The following is a 26498-nucleotide window of genomic DNA, read 5'->3' on the forward strand; positions in this document are numbered from 1 at the left end:
TGCAGGGACGGTGCGATCTCAGGCCTTCCCACAGGGGATTAAGACACTATTTGCTCTGCAACCTGCTGCACGTGGAGCCTCTGGTTTAAAACCGCCCTGTAGTCCAGTCCCTACTACCTATTTTCTTCAAGCACATCTCTGCTTTTATCTTCTCTCTCTCTACCCACCCATGAATTGTAAGTCCGGGTCCCCTGCTTGGTCTGTTGAGGGTGGCCCAGACTCGCCTTTGTGGAAAGGAAGGGGTTGCTTTTACATTAGCTCTTCCAGAAATGCTCTTAGTGTATCCAAGGACCATCACCTGGGACCCACTAGAGCAACACCACCTCAACCTGGGTAGGTGGTGATCACTCAGGATGACAGCTCCCGGGCCCCAAAGGAATCCCAGGGGACAGCAATCCCTGGGTGAGGAGCTAGGGTGTCTGTGTGTCACAATTCCTAACCTCTTTGGGGTGCCTGAGTGGCTCAGTCGGTTAAGTATCTGACTTTGGCTCAGGTCATGATCTCACAGCTCATGAGTTCGAGCCCCGAGTCGGGCTCTGTCCTGACAGGATTCTGTGTCTCCCTCTCTCTCTCTCTCTCTGCCTCTCCCCGATTCATGCTCTGTCTCTCAAAAATGAATAAAAGTTAAACAAATTTTTTTTTTAAATTCCGAACCTCTTTAGTGTTCTTAGTAAGACAGCCTGGTACAAATGGGGGTGCAAGAGAAAAAAAAATGAAGTTAATCTCTCAGCTCTGCAATTACTCACATGCAGATTATCTGCCAAACAATTTCTTTTCTCTGATCAATTTTATCTGTGGCTGCCTTTGCCCTGCCCCCGCTACCACCCAGCACATACCCTGGATCCTCTCCTCCCCTGACAGTTGCTGACAGAGTGGTCCAGGCCTCTGGTTCTGTCAACACCCCAATGTAATTCGGAGCTCATGGGGAATCTGAGGCAGTGCCCTTGTTTATGGATTCAGTGATTGATTAGGCCCTAAAAGCTCCTGGCCCAGAAGACTAAATGGGCTGAAATCAATCATTAACAGTAGTGCAATGTTAAAAAAACGAGTGATGCAAAGGGGCCTCTGGCCATGTGAACAAACTGGAAAGTGCACAGGAAATGCTAAAGATGAAGCAGAGGGATACCCTGGGCACCTCCCGGTAAACAACACAGGCACACCAACAATGCCCACTGCAGCTGACGGGGCACACACTGTAAAAAATAAAGTCTTCTGCGTAAGAATTTTTTTTTTTTTTTTGGTCTCTATTTCTTTTCTGTTTAAATTCCAGTTAGTTGGGGTGCCTGGGTGGCTCAGTCGGTTAAGTGTCCAATTCTTGATTTCAGCTCAGGTCATGATCTCAGCTTATGGGATCTAGCCCCACATCAGGCTCTGTACTGACTGTGTGGAGCCTGCTTGTGATTCTCTCTCTCTGTCTCTCTCTCTGCCCCTCCCCCACTTGTGCAGACTCTCTCTCGCTCAAGATAAATAAACTTTAAATACACACACACACGTACATATAGATACACACACAGGTAGGGGTGCCTGGGTGGCTCAGTCGGTTAAGTGTCAACTTCAGCTCAGGTCATGATATCACAGTTTGTGAGTTTGAGCCCCACATCGGGCTCTCTTCTGTCAGCATAGAGCCAGCTTCGGATCCCCTGTCCCCATCTCTCTCTGCTCCTCCCCCACTTGCTGTCTCCTTCTCTTTCTCAAAATAAATAAACTTAAAAAAAAACAACCCTCATGTTCACCTAAACATCTTCCCTTAATATTCTCTACTAAGCAACATCTCATCCACACCTCACTTTAAAACTACCAGACTTAGGGGCACCTTGGTGGCTCAGTCAACTAAGCATCTGGTTTCAGCTCAGATCATGATCTCATGGTTTATGAGTTCAAACCCTACATTGGGGTCTCTGCTGTCAGCCCAGAACCTGCTTCAGATTCTCTATCCCCCTCTCTCTCTGCCCCTCCCCCACTCACACTATCTCTCTCTAAAATAAACATTTTTTTAGAAATCTTAAAACTACCAGACTTGGGGAGCCTGGGTGGCTCAGTCGGTTGAGCGTCCGACTTTGGCTCAGGTCACGATCTCGCGGTCTGTGAGTTCGAGCCCCGCGTCGGGCTCTGGGCTGATGGCTCAGAGCCTGGAGCCTGCTTCCGATTCTGTGTCTCCGTCTCTCTCTGACCCTCCCCCGTTCATGCTCTGTCTCTCTCTGTCTCAAAAATAAATAAACTTAAAAAAAAAAATTAAAAAAAAAAAAACAACAAACTACCAGACTTAAAAGCAACAAAACTTACTCAGAAGGTAAATCATCAGGTGGAAAGATTTAGGCCTTCTCTAATAAATGCAGAATAAAACAAGTATAAGGTACACCCAAAATAACAATGAGTAAATGAGGATTATAAATGTCCATATTTTCCAGGATGTGAAAAATGAGCACACTTATTCCTCTGATAACAGACTGCCAACCAATGACCAAGCACTTGCTATGGGGCTCGGTGCAAAGTGAAATGTTTTAAAGACAGTATCTTATTAAGCCTCAAAACAATGTGGATAAACTGTTAACCCATTCTACAAATGAAGAAAATTGCCCAAGGTCATAAATGACAGCAAATGGCAGAGATGGGATTTGAAAACCAAATCTTCCCTCTTCCCCAAACACAATTCTTTGTCATTATACGGGACAAGCTGGCAAACAAGCATGCAGTAAGACCTACAAAACTTTTGCCGTGGGGGACATATGCCAAGCGAACTAACCAAAATGGCAAAGCGGGCAGGCAGGAAACCAGACTGCATGACCATGTTCAAGCAGCTTGATAATGGCAAAATTTTGGAAATGGCACAAATGCTTCATCAATGGGGCTAAAGGGCCAGCAAAGGGCCAGCACACAACATGAAAGTATTATATGGCCAGTGGCAGTGACATGTCTGAGAACTATATCAATACATGGAAATGTCTTCAAAAAACAAATTTACCTAACTTGAAGGGATACATGCACCCTGATGTTTATGGCCGCATTATCAACAATAGCCAAATTATGGAAACAGCCCAAGTGTCCATCAACTGATGAATGGATAAAGAAGATGAATGTATGTGTGTGTATATATATAATGGCATACTACTCAGCCATAAAAAGGAATGAAACCTTGCCATTTACAGCAAAGTAGATGGAGTTAGTGGAGGGTATTATGCTAAGCAAAATAAGTCATCTGAGAAAGACAAATACCATATGATTTCACTCACATGTGGAATTTAAGAAACAAAACAAATGATCATTGGGAAAAAAGGGAGAGAGAAAGCAAACCAAGAAACAGACTCTTAACTATAGAGAACAAACTGAGGGTTACCAGAGGGGAGATGGGTGGGGGATGGGTGAAAGAGGTGATAGGGATTAAGGAGGGCACTTGTGATGAGCACCGGGTGTTGTATGAAGTGTTGAATCACTAAATTTTACACCTGAAACTAAAAGCAAAAACAAAGTTAAAAAAAACAAATTTAAGTAAATTTAAGTCAAAAATAACCATAAAAAATAAATTCAGTTCTTATAACCCTGCAGCAAGATGCATTTGTGTGTTCAAGAGCGGAAGAACCACATTTAATGTTCATTAAGCCCTGGTTTTTTTTTCCCCCCACTAAATTGAAGTTACTGATTTGTAAAGGTAACACAAGGAAACCCTGCCTCAAGATCCTATGATTCAGAATGTCCTTCTCTTCTGGATCCAAAGAAGTAAAGTTTTTATATAAAAATAAAGGAATAGGGGCTCCTAGGTGGCTCAGTCGGTTAAGCGTCCGACTTCGGCTCAGGTCACGATCTCGCGGTCCATGAGTTCGAGCCCCGCGTCGGGCTCTGGGCTGATGGCTCAGAGCCTGGAGCCTGCTTCCGATTCTGTGTCTCCCTCTCTCTCTGCCCCTCCCCCGTTCATGCTCTGTCTCTCTCTGTCTCAAAAATAAATAAAATGTTAAAATAAATAAATAAATAAAATTAAAATAAATAAATAAATAAAGGAATAGCTCCACTAATTTTAAACCTCTCCCTCGTTTAGGCATTTATTTTCTTTTTTTATTTGAGAGAGAGAGAGAGAGAGAGAGAGAGAGAAAGTACAAGCAGGGGAGAGGAACAGAGGGAGAGAATCTTAATCAGGCTCTATGCCTAGTGCTGAGCCCAATATCGGGCTCGATCCCACAATCATGAGATCATGACCTGGGCCAAAATCAAGAGTCAGATACTTAACTGACCGAGCCACCGAGGTGCCCCTATTTTTACTTTCTTATTGAAGTATAGTTGACATACTAGGCATTCTTATTTTTAAATCAGATTAACCAAACCTCCTAAGCCCAGACCTCATGAAATTTTTGTTAGCCATTTAGTAAATTTATTTAAGACCAAATATGTTTACAAATGGAACATTATTTGTTACCATTTGGTTTGTACTCATCAGAGGCCACACTCTCAGAATCTTACTTTTTTATAACACATTTGAAAATTTAACACTATTTAAGATAACATAACTCCATGGGGGCTGGAAGAGAGAAGTTTAAGAGTGTCTGAATGGGGACACATGGGTGGCTTAGCCACTTGAGTATCCGGCTTTGAGATAGGTCATGATCTCACAATTTGTGAGTTCAAGCCCCACATCAGGTTCTCTGCTGTCAGTGCAGAGCCTGCTTCAGATCCTCTGTCCCCCTCTCTGCCCCTCCCCTTCTCATGCTCTCTCTCAAAAATAAACATTTTTTTAAAAAAAAGTGTCTGAACATAAGCCAATATGGAGGTTTATGCCCCAAATGCAATTTTTATAGGATCTCATTCCCCGAAGAGGAGCAGGATAGGCCCACATGGTTCTTCATTACACTCTCTTCATTAAACTCTCTAGTTTGCCAGGTGGGCCCAGCACATCCCCAGCCAGGCCACAGACATTCCCTGACGCTGTCTGCACATCACTCCTTTGGACCCTCCAATGGCTTCCTGTATAACCGATCACCTCAGGCGAACAGCAGCACAATTAAAGAGCATCCAAACTAACTGCTGCATCTTTTAAGATGGACAAGAAACTGGGCCAAAGTCCATGCTATCTGATCTGCACTAGGGAAAGAAAATCATTTTCCTCTGCTCAGCAAGCATGTCCTCTGCCTGGGCAGATCCCGCATCCGTCTTCATTCCAAGGTTCCTTTTTCCCTGTCCTTATCAACCGACGCATCCTGTCCATGTTCCTGTCTCGCTCTCTACTTAGAATGACGTAACTATTGTCCCTCAAACATACAGAATCACTGGGCTCCATGTGCACCTGGCCCCAAGCCAAAGCTCCCCGCCCCCCAGTATGGCAACGTCCGCCTCCAAGGGCAAGCTGTCCAACATGGTAGCCTCTAGCCATGTGTAGCTATTTAAATGTAATTTGAGTAAAATTTAAAATTCAGTTCCTCAGTTACACTAGCCACATTTCAAGTGCTCAATAGCCACAAGTGGTTAATAGTTACTGAACTGCATAGTGCAGAGAAAAAAACATGCCCATCACCACAGAAAGTTCTACTAGACAGCACTGTGCTAAGAGGTTTCAGCACTCACCCACCTGCCTCTGCAGTTCCAGGTGTCATTCTCTCACAGGTGGACAACTTTTCCTAGCTGTCACCAGGCACCATCCGTCACCTCATCTGACACCAAGGTGACAGCTCAGTTTCACCTAGGCAGGTTTTTGGGGTTTTTTTTAGCGTTTATTTAGAGACAGAGAGAGAAAAAGAGCAAGAGCAGGTTCCGTGCTGTCAGTGCAGAGCCCGATGCCCAATCTCACCAACCGTGAGATCATGACCTGAGCTGAGATCAAGAGTCAGACAACTGACTGAGCCACCCAGGCACTGCCATTTTTTAAAGCATATTTATTTATTTATTTTGAGAAAGAGAGAGAGAGAATGCACGTGTGGGCAGGGGAGGGGCAGAGAGAGGGAGAGAGAGAATTCCAAGCAGGTTCCATGCCGTTAGCACAGAGCTGGATGCAGGGCTCAATGCCATGAACCACAAGATCATGACCTGAGCAGAACTCAAGAGTATAGCAGGCTTAACCAACTGAGCCACCCAGGCACCCCTGGGCAGTTTTTTGTTGTTTTTTTAGACCTAGTAAGATGAACATTTCCATGAGTTTACACATTTATCAATGTTTACATTTGTGTATCCACCACCACACTCAGCATACCAAACAGTTCCATCATACCCCCCAAAATTCCCTTGGACAGCCCCTTTGTAGTCAAATCCTGCATCCACCCCAAAAACCCTGGCAACCACTGATCTGGCAGCTTCCTAAAAAAAAAAACTCAGATTCCTGGCCTTCTCCTGGAAATCTCACTTAAGCAGGTCTGGGATTTCCCCCCCTCCTCCCCTCCCAAAATGTTCCTTAGGTGATTCTGATATTCAGCCAGGTTTGGGAACTTCTGGGGTAAACTCCGAATCCTAGTTTAATTTAATTATCTGCAGAGAGCTCTCTGGTATCTAGACTTGCTCTCTTCCCACCCCCATTAGCTGCTCTGCTGCACATGGCAGACATCCATCGCAGGCTGGGTGATCGGAAGGCAGGGTGAGCTAGGCTGCTGGGGGCACGGGCAGGGTAAGAACCCTGTGACTCTGGTTTCTGGCAGAGAGAGGCCTTTCTGAGTCACGTGGCCTGCCATCCTAATCCCTTCCTGGCTCTTTGTGCCATGGAATCCTCATCTGGAAAAAAAAAAAAGGAACCACATCAGAAATAACTGCCTACCTCCAAGGTTCTCTGGGAAGCGATGATTCAGATAATATGTTCAAAGGCACTGAGCAGCCATGACAAAAGGTACCCTGTCCTGGATACATCATCACCACACAGGGCTACCTTTGGATGGAACTGTCCTTACTTTGACTATTTATCTGATGGATGTGGGGGATCAGGATGCAAATTACAATAAAATTGCCGCCATAGAAAATTTTAAAAAAAAAAGTCAAACTGCTTTCTCCTCCTAAATTCATGATCCCAAGGGCTAGGTGCCAAATCCCATTTTTAAAGGGGAATTCGGAAGAGTCAACATCATCCCAGAAAACGTCCTCTGCTCAGAAAGTAAACAATTATTACAAAGAGGGTCAACACTTGAGTGTAGCCACTCTGTCCAGCTTGCCTCAGCTCTGCTGAGGATTCCTGGAAAACACTTTGAAAAGTTTAAGATGATCAAAGGAAAAGCATGGCCAACACAAGAAATGCTATCACTTAACATCGCATGTTTATTTAGCCCCACCAAGCCAAAGAGAGAAGACTGTTTGAAAGGGAGAGAATGCCTGCTTAATCAACTAAAAATGCATTCATTACTATGCTATTCACCGTGGCTTTCCTGAAATCAGACACTTTTGCCCCTAGACCATAAGATTGAAGCGATTTGAAATGAAAATATTTCCTGTCCACTGCTTGCCAGTTTCTAGCCCCAGAGTGATATAACAGATGACATCCAGTACAATAAATGCTTTTATTAACCATAAATTTGAGACTGCTTTAGGGATTTGAAGTGTTGGGTTTCATGCTGAAAAAATGTAATGTTATCCACAGACCATCAGTGAGTAACAAAAACAGAGGCACAGGTTATGCTACTTTGATCAAATTATGGCAAAAAAAAAAAAAAAATCGTCTTTTGCATTTAAAATAGTAGTTGCATTCAGGGCATATCTTTCCAGGAGCACCACAATAGTTAAATCATATGTCTTGGAGAGTTTAATAGAAATTCATCCTGAATGCAGATTTATAGAACCAGCAGCTTCTGTTAAATAGAAAGGAAGTTGAAAAGTGTTATAAGGCTAAGTGAGCTGAGAAATTCAAATGCTAAAATGGGACCCCTAAATCAGGGTCTGTCAACCTCAGCACTACTGACACCTTGGGCTGGGTAAGTTTTTACTGGGGAGGGCCGGCCTGTGCATTTCAGGGTGTTTGGCCAGCATCCCTGGCCCCTACCCACAAAAAGCCAGTAGCAAAACCTCTTCCCCATTGTGACAACCAAAATGTCTCCAGGGATTCTCCAAATCACCCCCAATTGAGAACTATTGCTCTAAATCAAATTCTAGGCCTGCTTATTAGAAAATGCTGCCTGATTTCTCTTTATCCAAAGTACGGGTCTGAGCCCTAGGAGTCTTGCGGCCTCAGCTCTCTGCCCCAGTGCCTCCCTCTGCACAGAAATGGTGAGCCCCGAGTGATTTCTGAAAATCAGAAGCACTCTGCACCCCCTCTCCCACCGAAACCAGAGGCAGCACAGCCATGGAAACAAGAACACTCTCCCCTGTGACCACAGCCCACTAGCCTCAGCAAAGGCAAACCGCCACCCCCTCCTGAGGCACACCCTGGCCGGGCCTTTGTGTCCAGCGCATTCCAGCACAGGAGCCGGCCCTGGGCTGGGCTGGGCTGCACCGCATCCCTGCCAGCCTCCAGACTGCTGCTTTCTGGCCTTTTACTGTCAGGCCAAGGAGGGGACTAGGGACCTGGTGCCAGAAAAGAAAATGAAAAGCAAAGTTGAACCTCTGCGGCCCATTCTCTGCATGCTGAATGTCCCACTATTACAACTCGGCATGACATTTCACGGCCAGCAGGGGAGGAGGCCCGGTCCTGAAAGCTGAACAAACGTCCGGGCACACAGGCCCGCCTGCGCCCTCCCCGTCTCCCCGGACTTATGAATAAAAGATGGAGGGTTTGTCTCTGCCGCTTTCCTGGTACCCTGTAAGAATAACAACTGGTCACTTTCTGACGTTTTAACTTACTTTGAAAAATAATCAATATTAACTTTACACGTCTTTTACTTTACACGCCCTGACATCTGGGGTAAGGACAAAGGAAAGAAAGAAAAGCCGTGTAATTAGGGAGAAGATAGTAATTCACATTAAACTGATGTAACGGTCTGTGAGGGACTCTAATAAAATAATTTAGACACTAGGCAATCACAGAACCAAAGGGCTGGAAACTGACTTTGAGGACATGTTTTGAGTGAAGTGACCTTTACTGGAAATAAAGTTCAATGTTTTCTTAGCACAAAGGAAAGTAATGGCTGAATTTTGGTGTGAGGATGCATTCAACCGTAAACCTGCCTGAGCCAAATAGAGGTTTTAATAGGAACTCAGTTCCCAGTCGCTGAGGGCGATATCTACAACTGTTTGCAACAAGCCTGTGTGAATAGCAAAAGCCTTAAACATTCCCCAGACACCACACTCCTGAGAGCACAGTTGATTTCAAATAGTCTTTAAGCAAAGAGATTACATGACACCCTGCATTTTGGACTCTCAGCAAAGTAAAAGGGAAGCCTTAATGTAAAGCACCAGCTTTTTATTGTTTTTTAAATTTTTTTTAAGTTTATTCATCTTTTTTGAGAAACAGAGAACGAGCCAGTGGGGGAGGGGCAGAGAGAGAGACACACACACACACAGAATTTGAAGCAGGCTCCAGGCTCTGAGCTGTCAGCATAGAGCCCAATGCGGGGCTGGAACTCAGGAACCGGGAAATCATGACCTGAGTTGAAGTCAGCCGCTTCACCGACTGAGCCACCCAGGTGCCCCGGCATCGCTTTTTAAAAAAAGACAATACAAGACTGAACTGCGTTAAACCATTGGAAAGGTCTCTGTGGGCAACAATTTCACGTAGAAAAACCAAAGTTTGCTCATCGCTGCAACTCCACCCATATTTGTAACCTATTGATATGTAACATATCAACGTCCCCATATCACCTTTACAGGGATCTTGCCAAAATATTTAACTTGACCCTAATCGTGAGGAAACAATCAGAAATCTAACTGGGACTGTCTACACCACAAGTAACCCTGACCCTTCAGAATGTGTGTGTTACAAAGGACCAAAGAAATAGGTGAAAGGACTGTCCTCAATTAAAGGAGACAGGATGTCTGTGTCTATGTAAAAGCAATGAATGATCCTTGTCTGAATCTTGAATGTGATTCAGAAAGAAATCACGAAGGACTCTATGTAAGACTACTGAGGGATGTGTGGCAAGGAACTAGTGAGTCTAGGCAAAGGGGAAATAGGTGTTCATTTTACCATGCTTTCAACCTTTCTATAGGCTTGAAAATTTTCAGAATTCAAAATACAGGAGGGAAAGTAAAGAGAAGCCCAGGCACCAGTGACTGGCCCACCTACACAGCAACAATTTAATCTTCCTGTTTAGTTTCAGAAAATATATGCCCAAAATATTACTAATGTTTTTTATAGGAAAATTACATAAAGGCGTCACACAGCATAGATCCAGAATAAAGATAAAAATTTAAAAACATCATAACATGACTTATTAGTCACTTCACTGGGCAAGGAGGGTGGAGATGTGCACACAGCAGACATTTAAGACATTCAAGACGTTCATGTTTCTACTTTTAAAAAAGTCATAGGTCCTTCAAAATCTGTTTTATGCCTTTCCCTAAAACTCTCCTGCAATTTATCATTCTCTTTCTGCTCATGTCAGAAAGCCTACTAATTTAAAAACTTCTTAGAACAGCTCTTTAAAACCCCCCACTTTCCTTCCAAAGTCTCTCCCATTATCCACCCTCATCTTTCTTTAATGAGATAAAAGCAATAATTACACTCGTCTTGACCAACTCCAAAACTATGCACTTAAAAAAAAAAAAAGTGTGACCCTTTAAGTAAAAAAGAAGAAAGCTCAGTAAATGGGAAATGTGCTCAAGTGAAAAGATGTGGGGGTAGAATTTCTGTCTGCTAAGGACTTCAAAACCCAGGCAGAACAATGAGAGAGGCAGCCTTATGAGGGACCTGGGTGACTGTCACCTTGGGCGAGTCAGACACTGGGAACCAAAGCACGGCTCCCTCCCGCCGCCCCGAAGCAGCCTTGGGGCAGCACAACCAGATGTTACATTTTCTCTGCTTAATTTCAGTAAAACTCCATGACCTCTTTCTCAAATTAAAAAGGCAATGCTATTTTTTTAAGCCACAGGAGCTATCTTTAGTGAAGCCTTCTAAGGATTTCATTAATTCATAGCCAGCCAACCAGGACCTTTCCCACAGTCTCCCACAAAAAAGCCCGGGAAGTCACTGACTGCTTGGCTGGATCTGAATATGAGCAGAGGTAAGATCAGAAATATCTAGTTCCTCCCACAGGGAGGCAAGCCATGAAAATCAAAGCAGAGCAAAAACTCATTACCACAGCTGGCCGGCAAACCCACAGCCCTGGAAAGAAGGCAAAGAGCATCTTTGATTCTGGATGGACCGTCTGGTGACTTCAGAAAATGAAACGTGTTCACAACCAGAGGGGATGAAACAGAAAGAGACCTGTACCTCTGTTAAAAAGACAGGGTTTTCATACCAGCTGGGGGCTGCTGCCTGGGAGTGAGAAACATTTCATTCACGTCATTTCATAAAGTCCAAAACCAGGATGTGTCGTTAGCACTGGGTGGTAACTTTTTACTTTTTTTTTTTTTTTTAATCCACAGTGCAGTGTAAACTGTGCGGTCCAAACATCCTCTCTGGAGGCAACCAACACTTTACAAAGTGGGATCCCCGTCCAATACCGGCCCGATCGCCACCTCAGTCATCCGGCAGCCCAGCAATTGGCCAGGATGGGCACATGGTGCCAATAATCCACGATGTGAATAAGTGGAGCATATTTTATGCTAACTCTCAGCACCTAATGCCACATGATGCACTAATGTTGAGGAAAAGAAACTACAGAACTTCCGAGGAAATCTGTATGACAATTGCTCGCCTTCTGTGCCACCTGGTCAGAGAGACCGCCTGAGATCATCCGCTTGTGCCACCATCACTCTCCTGGCTGATTTTAATTTCCTGAAGAGCACTTGGTCATTCAAGGAACAAGCAGGAGGAACCTGCGATGTGCCGGCCACTGATCTCCTGCTGCAGCACGGAACAAAACAGATACGGGCCCAGCCCTCACGCAGCTGACCCCGAGGTGGGGGAGACAGACAGAAAACACCATGTGTGTCTCATTGTGAAAAGTTCTGTGGAGAAAAGCAAAGTAAGGAAAAGAGGGCAGGTTGCTATTTTAAACAGGGTGGTCAGGTTGGTATTGTTGTTCTACTTGTCTTTATGCTCCAGAAACCAGTTGCAGTTCATAGAAAACACCAAATACTCACTGAATAAAGAAATGGTCACTGAGGGTCACTCTTATCAAACCACTCATCTGTTGGAGAAACCTGCCAAGCCTCATCATTCTTGACAGGTGCACACAGGCAAAATTCAAGGCACCACATAATCCTGTCCCCACCCCATCCTCCAGCTTTGCCACTTCTTTCTTTCAGCCACACTTTCCTTTCAAAGGATCCCCCCACCTCCTGGATGCACTCACAGACAGGGCCTGCCTCCTTCGGCCATCCAATCCCTTCTTCTAAGCCTCCTCTGAACCATCCAAATGAAGTTTCTTCTTCATAAACAAATCAAGTTTCCACTTTTTCTTCAATGCATCACTGCAAAAGGCTGGATGCATTCTTACTAAATCTGGAGGCATGATGGGGTGGGTCTGACTTTACTAAATGCATGCTTTCTGGCACAGGTGATGTTCACATGGGGAGGCTGAAGGAGGAAAACACAGTGTGGCGAAGCCTCAGAAAGGTGAGCCTCTTCCAAAGCAGGGGAAACTGAGGCAGAGCAAGAGACCAGAGTTACACGGGCTAAAAAGCCAGATTTCCAAAGGTGGGTGCCAAGCAGTGCCTCGGGCACTGGCACATCATTACCCAGCTTCTCACACTGGCAACTGCATAAGCTGGAATGTTCTAGGATGAGAAGCAGCAGAAACTGTGGTTCATGTTTCTCTGGGAGGAGTGGGGAGGTGCAGAGAGTTCCCTGTACCCTGGAATCCTTCCTGCACCTCCCCGTCTCTAGGCCCCAATGCCTTTTTCTTGCAGCCTCAGCTGGGTGGGGAGCCACTGCAGACACGGGGACCTGACCTGGTCCTACCATCTTTGTCCTTGCCCTGGAAAACATAAGTAACTACAGAACCACACTGAGACTTGACACAGAGTAGCTACTCAAAAAAACCCTGTCTTGCCTCCTCACTCCATGTAAGTCTTCTTGAACTTCAGATATTGAGCAGTTACAATAACTCCTAACCATGTGAATGCTTGTGTCCTAGCCAGAGCGACCTTGAGAGGAAGGCAGAGATAAACTGTCACTTAGCAGGGACCACACTTGCTAGGGCTGAACGCTCCTGCATTGGTCTGGATTGCATTGCATTTTCCTCTGATGAAAGGCGGGGGGATTGGGGGGGCATTTCAGGAGAGGAAAAACCAGAAATCACCTGGACAGAATAAAATCACAGAGAAAGGGTTTTTAAACCATATGGCCTGTCTCAGGAAAATGTACTTCGTTCCAAGGAAACCTTCCCTCTATCCCCATCTCAGAACAGAAGTCTGGGGCCACAGCCAGCATTTTTTAAAGGGTGACCATTCACTGGGGGGCGGGGGGGGGGGAAATCTACAAAACTGAGAAATGAAAAAAAAAACTGACAAATGAGAACACTTGGAAAAACTCCTAGTTTTTAAGGGAATGAAGTACTTTTTAAATCTAAAAAAGGTTATATTTAAAGCCTAATCCCTTGCGATTGCAAAAGGATTCATTTGAAGTATTCATTTAATGTGTGAAATGTAAATATCCACTCAAACATTTAATTAATGCTATCAATTTCCATTCCCTTTCAAAGTTGCTGCTTCAGTTTTGTAGGACATCTCTGATAAGTTCAAGCAAGCTTTCCTACAATGTAGTAATTTTAATTAAAAAAGCCTCATGATTAATGTCTATTAGTTCAGGTTTGGAATGAAGGAACATACAGTAAAATTACAATTTATAAAATTTCCGATACTTGCAGTCTACTGCCCTTTCAACTCTTAAGGTACCAGCCTTATGCAAATAAGACATTTTACCGTTAGGTTTACTATAAAATAAATGCTTCTTAAAAGCACACAGTAGTTTTTTAATGGAGTTAGTTTCCATTCATGCTATTAAATCAGACAATTTATAGGCCAACTTCCGTTTTAGAAGAGAATTACATGTGTGTTCACATCACATCTTTATTTTGTCATCCACCCAGTGATTTGTTGAGGACAGCTGGTACCTATTAAGTCCCCCCTTTAAATGTTGTAGCCTTAATTAGCTACATCCACCTTCCCCCAACATTTCCAAACAAGGAACCAAAGAAAAGAGAAGCCGTTTTTATCACAGATGCTTTGAACAATGGAGTTGCAAATGTTAAAATAATAGTCTCCATTAGAAACTAGCTAGTTATTCCTTAGTTAGGCCCCTCACAAAGACAGGGTATAGACAGGGTTTAAATCTTCTGTCTTTGTTACTTAGGTAATTTTTAGTTTCACGCCTGGTGTTATTAAACTTTCTCAAGAAACTGCTTGGGAAAGGTTGAGGGACAGTCTCTCCAGAGGCTTTTTGGTATTATTCAGCTACAAACTTCTTACTTTGACTTCTGAGCACATGAAACCAGCAGACAGAATCTGCAAGTAGAGAATAAGCCTGGCATGGTTTTCTATGAAGACATCATGCTCTTCCCAGATAATGAAGAGTTTCCAACTCACACAACGAGAAATCCACTTGACTGTATGCCTGTAACCTGCCACACTAGATAAAAACTCTTTGATTTGGTTACAATTTTGGCTTCCCTTCTTAAAAACAAACAAACAAACCAAAAAGTACCCTATTCTGTACTCAGAACTTGAAGTGCGAATTGTGTCAACAAGCTACATTTCCAGCAAGATAAGGAGCTTCTCTAGCATTTCCCCCTTAGGTTTGGTTTCTTCTTAGAGATGTGCCCCGGCTTTAATCTGCAGTAAGACTATCTGTTTCAATAGGATGTGCTCACTCCTGGGTTTGTGTCTTTTCAATCAGCCGGTGGCCCTGCCGGGTTTAGAGTGGCAGAGAGGAAGTGGCCTGTGGTTAAACAGAGGAAATACCAAGGCATTTTAATAGAGCAAATAGTCTCTTTACTTCCCACAGGGAAGAGCTTCAAAGGCCCCGGGGCCCTGGAGGAGACAATGTGTTGTGGGGCCATCAGTCACCTAATCGTGTGTCAGGACCATTCAGAATGTCCCAGCAGCCAAGACAAACACTGCCCAGGAGGACATTGCCTCCCACAGGACGAGCAAGTCAGGCTGCTGGGAGATGGGGCCCGTGGCACCAGCACAGACAGGCCCCCTGAGCCTGCTGAGGGGCAGGGGAACCTCCAAATCCGGGGGAGATGTGAAACAGAAAAGGTCTCAGCTACCAGGGTAGGGTGCAGGACAGAGGTCTCCTGCGAGGGCACTGTCCTCCACCCGAGCCTGTCAAGCTTCTAGGGGTACCTGAGCCCTTGCCTCTCCGCCCATACTCTTATAAACTGAGGAGTTGGGGGGGGGGGGGTGGCGAGCTTCCTGAAGCCTAAAAACTCATCCATCAGAGGTAAAGGCAGTAAGAAACGAAAAGGTACAATTAATTGCTGATGGGGTGGCCCCAGCAGCAGCAGACATCTGCTGGGCATGGTGTGTGAAAAGCTCAGGGACCAATAAGGGGAAAAGAGGGTCTAAAAGCTTAAACACACACACACACACACACATTTTAGGCCAAATGAAGCATGAAAAATACTCAACTTAAAATAAAGACTTAGGAAAGCATTAGCAGTTCTTTCCTTTGTAGGGACGCTGTAAGGTTTGAACTGCAGAGAATACGATTTGGATCCTACCCTACTCTTTCCTAAGATTGTTTTCCAGACAAGCCCAGCTGTTCTGGGGAGGAACCCATGGAAGTCAGGGTCCCCTTCACTCGTGACCTCCCCTTCAACCCCAGGCTAAAGGCACCCACCCAAACCAGGGTGACCTGCCCAGCTGCCTCCCCAGGATCCCCTTAGCCAGCCTGACTCTTCTCACTGGTCGGGGGCTCTGACAGTCTCCACTTCCTCTCTAAGTCCAAAGAAGTACTTTAAAGTCAAACTGATTTTAAATGTTTAGAATGTGGCTTCTCTCTCCCTCATCTGGCCTGGGGAAGCCTGGTCTTCTGAAAGCAATGGCTCTCATCATTGAGAGTGCATCAGAAGAACTGAACCCCCATCCCACTCCCATTCTGGAGGCATTATCTTTGAATCTGCCTTTTAACAAGCTCCCAAGGCAATCCTGATAGTGGAAGCTCCCGGACTTCACTTTGAGAAATTGTGTTCAGCGGGAAAGGGTCCACAGCCGGTACTTACTTGCTGTTCTCATCCACCCAGCTGTATCCCCTTGTTAATAACTAGCACAATGCCCCAGGCACTGCAGGGGCTCTGGGGGTCGGAGGGATGGATGGGGGAGGGGAGACAAGGGAGGGCGGTTCAAGAAAGGTGGACTTGGGCTGACAGAATTCCCAATTAACACGGCAAGACAAGCCAGAGGGAAGCATTGCAGTTCTTATAAAAACGTCTCTCTGAAAAATGTGTCAACCAGGGCTGAGTCATTTTTAACGAAGAATTCTGTAAGAGACACAAGAGCATGTACAACATGGAAGACATGGCCGCAAGACAGGCCGACCAGATGCAGGCTGGGGAGCCATGAGCTGCAAGTGAATGAAAACGCATCCAATTCAGAATCAAATAAACATGCCTGGGCCCACAGCCAAGGAGAGTTCTTGGATTGGACTTTTATCAGGACCTAAATTTTAACCAGCTGGAACTTCTTTTCCAAGTACCACCCTATTCCTTCCTACCTTTCGAAATGAAGTTATTTGCCTTAAATGGGAAACTTGCACTTCATCGTAAAGACGATGCCAGCATTCTGGCTTCCTGAATTCCTGAAGGAGCAGGCTTTTTGCAGGCTAGACATTTGTTTCAGAGATAAAAGACCAGAGAAGATGTACCTCACCTAGCCAGGAAGGCATTCTTGTTCCCTCCTTCTCCACTGCAGAAAATGCCACTAAATAAAAACCTGTGGAAGCTGATGCCTAATTCTTTGTTCCATAAATGCTTTTCAAACAACCAGCAAGACGGGGGGGGGGGGGGGGGGGGGGGGGGGGGGGGGGGGGGACGGACCTCAAAGCAACTGATTGACATAAAGTTGCCCATCACAAACACAATCATTCCACTATCAAGAAACAAGAGTTAAGGTCCAGTGTAAATGAGGATGCTAGCCCCTCAGGAAGTTTTAGAAATTGTTACTTCTTTGGGAAAACTATTTATTACTCCAATAGTTTACCTGGCAAGGGCCCTAAGAGATTTTTTTTTTTTTTTTAAGCAGTTGAGGAAGTGTGCCCACAACTCATTTCTAAAACACTGAGCTGTGTTCAAGATGGTATCAGCCCCTTAATTGTCCCACTAATAATGGGGAGGTTGTGAAATCTGACCACTTAAACCAGGCCGGCTCCTCAGAGAGGTGTGTTAGCAGAGCTCCTGTGGGTCAGCTGGCTGCGGTCTACCTTGCAAGTCCTGGGAAAATACACATTCCTGCAGGGGCAAGAGTTCGTGGAACAAATGCTCCATGGAGATCAAGGGGGTCATTTGCTCAGTTCCTCGGCAGCACCCAGATCCTGCCCCTCCTTCAGGGCTCATTTTTCCACCCTGGTGTCCCCTTCTCAGGTTCCATGTGACCTAGACCCACAGGAAACTGTCTCCTGTTTGCCTCACACACAATCGACCCTTCTTGTATGTCTGCATGGCCCCAACTAGACTGTAAGCAACCTCATAACTGAGACCAACATCTATGGGCTAAACACCACTATCTGGTAGGGGACTCAGACATGAATCAAATGCCCAAGTCACTGTTCACCAGTATTCACTGGCCAGCCCCTGACAGAGCAACTTCTGGAAGAACTGATGCAGGGAGGTGGGGGCAGGGAAGGCTTCCTGCAGGAAGTGCTGCTCGAGCAGAGAAGGGACGCTGAGGGGTAAAGAAAAGGAACACAGACAGGAACAGCATGTGCAAAAGCGTGCTGAGGAGAGGACACTGGGGCTCAGTGCTCTCATCTCTCCAATCCACTTCCTAAAATATATCACTTAATACAGGATTTAACAGGAAGGCTGCAGAGTCTAATTGGGCTCAGCCAAGATTTACAGGGCTCCAGGCTTTGAGGCCACTAAGATGAAGTATCTAGTTAAGGAAAACCATCCTAAGACACAGATGTGAACAAATATTGAGATGGTAGTCTGGTGGGAACCAAAGTGCAGGACCTGCATGAGAAAGCAAACCAAGGGGAATGGCATTTAGGGAGGACTTCCCAGCGGTGGCATCACCTGAGCTGAGTCTTTGGCCAGGGGGAAGGCATCCTAGGAGCAGAGAAAGTATGCTTCAGCAGCTTTACGCTGGCACAAAAGTTAGGGAGCAGGCTGGAAAGGTGGGCTTGCAAGACAGGTAGGCAAGAGGGGTTGGGGAGAGCTGGTGGCTCCATCAGGTGTACCAAAAGGCAAGTCCAGGAGGGAAGCAGCCATGTATCAGGTTGGAAAGAGTGTAGAATCTGAGAGATGATCCAGAGACTTCCATGCTCATTCAAGAAGGAATGAAAATGACCCAAGGAGAGGATTAGTGGGACCAAAGTAAAAGCTGTTGGGAAGGTCACTCCCAACTAGGAATTGTGGTGGGAGAAAAGAGGCCAGCCTGAGTGTAAGCCTGCTGGACCAGGGGCCACTATTAACTTGTGGAAGAATGCTCAGTTAGGAGACAAACACATTCCCACAGGCAGAGAGAACAAAACCGCCAGCCTGGCTCTTTTAAGTCACTATTATACCCAAGGCATTAAGACTTCACAAGCTTTGTGCACTGACACATAAAGCCACCTAGACAATGCAGAAACACAGCAATTAGGACTGATCCACCTGTGCTGTCATAGGAAAACTCAGAATAAAATGCATGTGATGCTCCTACAGTTCTTCAAAAGCCAAAATACCTGTTTAGTCCCAAAAAGTTTAGCAGGATCTTGGGCACCTGGGGGCTCAGTCAGATAAGCATCCGACTCTTGATTTTGGCTCAGGTCATGATCTCATAGTTGAGTTCGAGCCCGGCATCAGGCTCTGCACCATGTCCTTGTGGAGCCTGCTGGGAAATCTCTCTCCCTCTCTCTCTGCCCTTACCCCATTCACACACTCTCTCTCAAAATAAATAAATAAACTTAAAAAAAATTTTTTTAAGTTTATCAGGATCAGTAAGTCAATATGAGACAGCCTTAAGGAAAACTTTTTTATCTACATACTGGGGAAAACTCGGTATCTTAAAATATAATAATAGTGATATTTTACTAAAGTGGGACAGAGTACAAAAAGGTGATGTTTTACCCAAAAAGGAAGGCTATATTCACTATGATGTGGTGGAAGGGTGTATTATACCTGTCTATAGTGAAGCTATTGGGTTTGAAGATATCCCATCTGCTGCCTCATACTTGGGTTTTCTGCACTGCATTTCTCTGAATGTGGGGCAAAAGAGCTCAAAGCAATAGCCTAAGATCCTAAAAGGGTGCCAGGTGCTAGGCCTGGACTGCTCTGAGGCCATTCAGAACATCCCAGAAGAGGTGGCACAACGTTGTTCTAAGTAAATGACCCATCTCTCAGAGAAACAGTGCTGGGATAACTAGGAAGTCTCCATCTATTCCCATTTTCCAAGTGAAGAAACTGGAGCCCGAAGCACAGACAAGGTCATGTTCGTGGCTGTCTATGTCCTCTCCACATGTCTGAAGGCCTTGAGTGCCCTGACGCCGGGCCGCCCTGGCTTCAGTGGGAGGTGAGGGGCAGACAGATGCACTCTCCCTGTTCTGGCGCCGCCCAAACCCAGAAACCCTGGTGGGGACATGGGAACTCAGCATCCCGCGCACACAGCCTACCACCCCACGCCCGCCACCGCCCGCCACCGGGACAGCATCAAAGTGGTCGGTTACTGGGGGAAGTCTCCAAGCACAAGACGAAATCTGTGCACCTCTCCAGTCTCCTCTGGGGCTCCTGACCGAGGTGATAAACTCATGCCTCCCTCTGGTCTAGAAAAATATCCGCAGGTCAAGCTGGGGACGGGGAGAGGGGGTGTAGGTCATCCGTGAGACCATTCTCTAGACGAAGGACGACGAGCAAAATTTCCCAGCAAGTCAGGAGTCGGGGCTGGGGTGAAAGTGGGGTAAGACTGCACAGCCTAGAGGGAACAATGCGGCCACGAGAGGGGGCGCATCCCTCCCCTGCGCTCTGGGTCCCTTCTCTGGCAGTCCTGGGCCTTTGCAGAGTTGTGAACCGGAGGTCCGCGGGAAGACCCCCACTCCGGGTCCAAAGCGCCCCCAGTTCGGACAGCTCGGAGAATCCCAGACCCGGGGCGAAGGAGGTACCGGTCCGGGAACAAAGGGTGGGGCGCCCTTCTCCCGCCCGCCGCGGGACGCCCTTCTCACCCGCCCTCTGGGAGCCGGACCCCAGCCAGTGACCGCGCCTCATTAGCAACACAAAGCCGGGGGTCGGGCGGCCCCTTTCATCCGGGCCGGGGCTGGCGGACGTGCACCCCAGGAGGGAAAGAAGGGCGGGAGCAGCGGGGATCCCAGCCCTGCCGCTGACTCTGCGAAGGGCAGGCACGTCTGCGCCGGCTCAGCTGCCCGCGAGCACCTGTGCGCACCGCGCCCGCCGCGCTTTTGGGGACGGCGAGAAGTTTCTCCTTACCCTCCAGCCGCAGGTGTCGGCGCCCCGCGCTCTGCTGGAGCCGCCCGCAGCCACGGCCAGCTGCGAGCCGTTAAGGCAAGCGTTGACCGTGAAGAAGACGGAGCAGAGCTGCAGCCACGGGGCCATGGCCGTGCGCTTGTCCAGCCCTACCTACTCTGCACCCCGGCTGCCTGCCTCTGGCCAGCCCCAAGTGGGCGGTGGCGCCGGCGGCGGCGGCGGAGCTGGCCGCATCAACGAGCATGCGCCGCCCTCCCGAATCCTGCCCCTTCCCTCAGGGCCCCGCCCCCAGCCCCCACTTTCGCGTCCTGGCCCCGCCCCTCTAGCCCAGCCCTCCCTTTGGCCCCACCCACTCTGTAGTCCACGCCCCCTACGGCCACACCCCGAGCCTCCACCCAGAAGCCCGCAGCTGCAGTTTTTTTCCCTTCACCTGACAGGTCTGTTTTTTAATCCAAAGGATTTGTCCAAGTGACGCCTGCGCCCAGCAAAACCTCGGAAAAATACAAAGAATGTAATAATAATGGTTCTAGTAATAATTTAACCAGCGCCTATTTGCCAGGCCTCTTTTTTGTTTTTAATGTTTATTTATTTTTGAGAGACAGAGAGAGAATCCAAAATAGGCTCCACACAGTCAGCACAGATGCCAGGCTTCTTCTTGAATCCTTCCAACCACACTGGTAAGTGTCAGTATTGTTATCTCACTTTGGGGGGGCACAGTAAAGTTAGGGCAATGTGATGGTTAGAAAAATCCTGGCTGGGACCTCCAACAAATGACTCGCTCTCTCCATGCTACTGTTCCTGCAAACTGAAATAACAAAAGTATGCTAATCTGGGGAGGATTGTACTGGTTAGCACATAGCAAGGGCTCAATAAATGCTACAATATATCATTAACTGACTGGCAGAAGGACACCCAGCTAGTACCCACCTGAGATTCAAATCCAAATCTGACAAAAGCAATACTCTTAGTCACTACGTTTGTCAAACTTACATTGTGAAATAGGTGGTGTCTCTGTTTGGAAGAGGAAGCTGAGGCTCAGAGAAGTGGAGAAGCCAAGGTCATATGACTTTTCACCACAAGCCCCTTCCCACTTTCACTTGTGTCTGTGCACCTGAATCCCACCACTTCACTCTCCTCCACTGCCCCGCCCCTCATCTAGGCCCCCACCTCCTCCTCCACAATTGCTTCCTAAGGGCTAGATTGCCTGCTTCCACTTTTGTCTCAGTATATAATGCATCTCTCTACCTGAAATCAGATCACTGACATCTGATTAAAAATCCTCCAGGGTGGCATTATTCAATGGCCATTTACCATTAAATCCATACTGACCTCCTCTTCCCCTACATTATCTCTTCCCACTCTGCCTTCACCACCTGGCTCCAGCAGTGTGGCTCTGCTCACTCAACTGCATCTTGGGCTTCTTGTCCCAGCAAACTCTCACCTCTGTCTTTCCAACAAGGCATCCTCCTCTACTTGACTTTCTCCTTCTAGGGCCCATAATCCCCTTCTTCTCCTTGTCTGTCTGGCCTAAATGTGGTGACAGCTCAGTTGCTGCTAACACTGGGTTCCTGCAGTTTCCCTCATGGCTCCACACACCCTGCCCATACCTTGTATTTAAACTCCCTGTGGAGACAGAGGCGGCCCCAGCTTTGCATGCTACCCCTGTGGAGAAGGAAGACTCTTCTCAGTACAGCTAGCAGAAGTCCTGGGCACTGGCTCTGACAAGACCACTTTGGAACCAGGGAGCAGAGCTAGCTTCATCTGAACCCCAGAGGCTGGAAGTGAAAAACAACGGTTGTGCAAAGAAAAACTGGCATTGTTGCCAGAGAAAGCGAGGATGGGTAGCGTGTTCACCAAACAACAGCGTCCACCACAAGCCCCAGGTGCTGAGACTTCCTGTCCATGTGCACCACTGGACAGAAATGTTTTCTTTTTTATCTCGCTGCCAGGATATTCAGGAATTCAGCCAGACCCAGAGAGGGCAAGAACCGCAACTTCTTTGGTCAACCAGAAGAACCCGCATCTGCAGAAGGTTGCCTACAAAGTAGCCTTCTCTGAATAGACCTCACACAGCATGTTGCTTCTCTGGGGGGAACTGTTGGTTCAGTGCTCTGCTCCCTTCCAGGCCTCTGCCCACCTCCCTGACATTCTTGGTACTTGTCTCTGGGTCGTTCCCAACTCCTATAGCAGGGGATCTTAGAGGTCTGGCCATGAATATCATGAGCACCAGGGGCTGAGACAAGGCCAGGACCACATGGGTATCAATGAAACACCATGGAAACCATGAGGCTGCCTGCTCCTTAAGCTCCTTAATGTGTATGACATTCCAGCCTAGATAAGCTTCATAATTTATTAACCAATCACCTGCTGAGGGACTTGTCTTATAATCAGTGATTCAAAAATATCCTCACACATTTAACTCGATACATCCATTCACCTAATTTTCTTAAGATACATTCCTAGAATCAGAATTGCTGGATTATACACATTTAAAATTGCCAAACTGCTCAATATCTACTGCAAGCTTAACTGCTTTTCTGATTCATAGTGAGGCCATGTTCCCAAGTATTTAGTGGCCCTTTGCATTTCTTCTTTGTTCCAGGGTTGGACTCTAGGAAAGGCAGCAGTACTTGGAGTTTATGACCAAGGGAGAGACTTTAGGAGGGCGCTGGGGAGAGGAAAGTGTTTCTTCTTGGGCTTTACTCACATCACCATATGATTGAGTAAACAGGGAAGGCAGAGCAATACTCTCGCTCCCTTTCCAGTCTACACACACACACACACACACACACCACCTCCCAGCTCACTGCCCAGCCTGGCAACTGACAGCCTCTGAAAACATGTTGCAGAGTGCAGAGTGCTCCAACTTTTCTAAAGGAGTACAGAGGACACAAGAAAGAAAAGGCGTAAGTGTCCATTCCAAAACTTGTTAGAATGGCATCCCTCAGGACCAAGGATTGAGAGGCCCTCCTATTTACCTTCTAGGGAGGCCATACGCCAGTTGGGGGTAGGGGGTGGGTGGTAGGGGAGGAGAGAACCACATACATCAAAGGGTCAAATTTGGTCAGGAAATAAAGGTAGTAAATTGTCATTTGGCAACATCCTCCACATTCTGGTCTTTTCCATTGATTCCTTGCCTCTCATTCCCCCCCCCCCTTTTTTTAAAGAACATTTTATTTTTTATTTTTTTAATTTTTTAAAGTTTATTTATTTAAAGAGAGAGAGAACAGGAGAGGGGCACAGAGACAGGGAGAGAGAGAGAATCTCAAGCAGGCTCCCACTGGAGCTGTCAGTGCTGAGCCCAATGCAGGGCTCCAACCGGTGAACTGTGAGATCATGACCTGAGCAGAAATCAAGAGTTGGACGCTCAACCGACTGAGCCACCCAGACGCCCCCTTCATCCCCTCTTTTTACCCAGGACCCTTCAGAATATTTGTGAGACTGTAAGAAGTGAATCTCTGTACTGAGAGCTGAGATAAAATGAGGGGGCTAGGCCTCTACATGGCCTCCATGGACCATACAGTCCTCCAGACTATAGTGGAGCCCAGCTGTGTACGTAGGTGACCAGAGGATGAAGCCCTCCTCAAATACAATATATGGGCTCATGTACCACAGCCAAGATTGCCTGTGGCCCAGTCACAATTTCAGCCATCCCTCACCACCCCTGACTGACCCACCTCTCCTGCCTCCACTGCCTGGCCCTCTGCCTGGTCCACATTAGTGGGCAAGAAACTGTTGCTGCCTCCATTCCAGTTTGGAATGAAGCTGGAGATTAAACAGATTAAATCATCTTTAAGCTGTTGGTGAAATGTAAATATATTTCCCCAATTTACCTAAAACCTAACCAGATAAGAAAAACCCTTAATATAAAGACTGGATTTTGTTAGGAGTCAAATTATCCCCTGAAACATAAGAAAGGGTAAAGTGATGATAGAAATAATTTGAATCCTGGAATCATTTTTAGCAGAGAAAAACTAAAGACAGTTTTAATAAGCAGTGGTTAGAAGCACTGAGCCAAGCTTCAAATTTATTTTCGGTATTATGCTCAAGTAGTATGTTTTATATACTAATCAAGACATTAAAGGTAAAGGGTGTTCCCAGCCAGGCTCCCAGCAGGCTTGGGTGCAACTTTCCCAAGGCTTTAGGGGAGCAGTATGCAGAGAACTGGCAGGGTCCTGAGAGCCCCAGCCTCTGTCCTAGCCTTCTAAGGCTGCCGGGATGCTAGCCCGGCCACGGGCAGTCCTGGATCCCAGGAGGTAGATGTCCACTTCACGGATGGGGAAGCAGAGATTCAGTGAGGAGGTCCTAAACTCATCTGACTCCCTCGTCGCCTTCCTCCTCCCTCCTTCCCTCACACTGCTTCTGGCGCCCCGCAGTCTTCCCAAACTGGTCTTGGCTCCGCCAAGAGTGCCCAGAGGCCCGGAACGGGGACTGGAGGTAGTCCTGGGGCAGACGACCAAACCCCGCGCCCGGAAATCCGCGGACCCGCAACCCCAAAGTGCCGGAGGCGGTGCGTGCTGCGGCCACTAAACAGAATTCACGGTTCCACCGCCACTTCCCATTTTTTCCCCCCAGGAGGAAAAGAGGACCGAGGCGCCCAGTGTCCACGGTAACCCCTAGGGGGCGCGCGTGGTCCAGATCGGAGACGCCAGAACAATCCTGGACCGCGCCGCTGCGAGCGCACCTCATTCTAGGGCAAAAGCCCCAGCTCAGGTGCAAATACTGGCTGTTAGAGGACCCGGTGCTAACTTTGGGGGTAAGTAGAGTTCAGGAAGTGGTAACAAAAAAGGGTTAAATATGGGCTTTCAGTAAAAAATATGGGCTTTTAGTAACTGTATGGCTTTGAGCAATTAATTCACTGAGCCACTCTTTGAGTGTCAATTTTCTCAGTGGCCACACAGGAATGAATGATGTGGATGAAGTCCTCAGTGGGTTTTTGAAATAAGCAAATGGCTATGAGGAGTGCTACTATTGCAAGCAGTAGACCAGGAGTTGATGCAGACAGGCCCAGGGGCAGCTGGCACCCAGACAGTAGCTTAGGGAAATGGGCACTTTTACCTCCTTCAGGAGCTAGTGCCCTGGTTTGGATCTGCACTAGACTGGAAGGCTATGGGCCATATCCTGTTTACCATTCATTCATTCATTCAACAAGTACCATGGAATTCCTGCACTACATCAGGCATTATGCCAGAAGCTGGGAACCAGTTGAACAATCAGATACTGTACACAACAGACACGGTCCCAGCTGTCATAGAACCAACAAACAAATGTTCCATGGGGAACGCTGGCATTACTCAACTACATGCCCAGGGGATAATTAAAATTAGATGGATTGCCTCTAAGGAAGTGGTGCCTGAGATGAGGTACCTGGACAAAGGAGAGGGGAGCAAGGACAGGAAGAATGTTCTAGTCAGAGGGAGCAGCATATGCAAAGGCCCTGGGGGATTGAGAGCATGGCATCTTCAAGGAACCAAAAGAGGCCAGTGTGATTGGAGAGCAGTGAGATATGGAAGAATGGTACAAGGTGAGCTGTACCCTGGTTTGAACCTTAGAGTACCCAGCGGCTTCTGAGAGGTTTAAGGGCAATGGAAGGACTGTATTTTGAAAAGGTCCCTGCATCCCAAGTGCCAGGCACAGGGTACTACCCTGTGTGTAGTAGGCATTTGATACATACTTGTTAACTGAATAAGTTACTAGGATCATTATTGAAATTCTGGGATTGAATGTCCTGAATGCAAAAATCATTAAAAAGCCTGGAAAAGCATCCAACCCTACTAAAGTTCTAAATAATGCAAATAAAATAAAATAAAATGCATAAAGTTTTCTTGTCTTTTAAGGTTATTTATACTATAAAGCCCTTTATTATCTTTAATAGACTATTTTTTAAGAGCAATTTTAGATTTACAGAAAAATGGAGAAGATAATACAGAGAGTACCCATATACCCTGT

General features: G+C 46.7%; 1 protein-coding gene and 1 long non-coding RNA gene across 5 annotated transcripts in view; one reads left to right on the forward strand and one right to left on the reverse strand.

Annotated features, from left to right (window-relative positions):
* Positions 1–20717, reverse strand: part of IL17RD (interleukin 17 receptor D) — a 71228-nt gene extending 50511 nt beyond the window's left edge. For both annotated transcript variants that reach the window (XM_042929719.1, XM_042929718.1), the window contains exon 1: positions 20553–20717. In XM_042929719.1, coding sequence (XP_042785653.1) covers positions 20553–20678 — 126 coding nt within the window. In that variant the 5' untranslated portion in view covers positions 20679–20717. The remainder of the gene's footprint in view (positions 1–20552) is intronic.
* Positions 20718–20951: 234 nt separating this feature from the next.
* Positions 20952–26498, forward strand: part of LOC122214483 — a 47791-nt gene continuing 42244 nt past the window's right edge. For all 3 annotated transcript variants that reach the window (XR_006199901.1, XR_006199902.1, XR_006199900.1), the window contains exons 1-2: positions 20952–21226; positions 25125–25305. This is a non-coding gene — a long non-coding RNA (uncharacterized LOC122214483). The remainder of the gene's footprint in view (positions 21227–25124; positions 25306–26498) is intronic.

The sequence above is a fragment of the Panthera leo genome, chromosome A2, assembly GCF_018350215.1.
Source record: "Panthera leo isolate Ple1 chromosome A2, P.leo_Ple1_pat1.1, whole genome shotgun sequence".
Lineage (NCBI taxonomy): Eukaryota > Metazoa > Chordata > Mammalia > Carnivora > Felidae > Panthera > Panthera leo.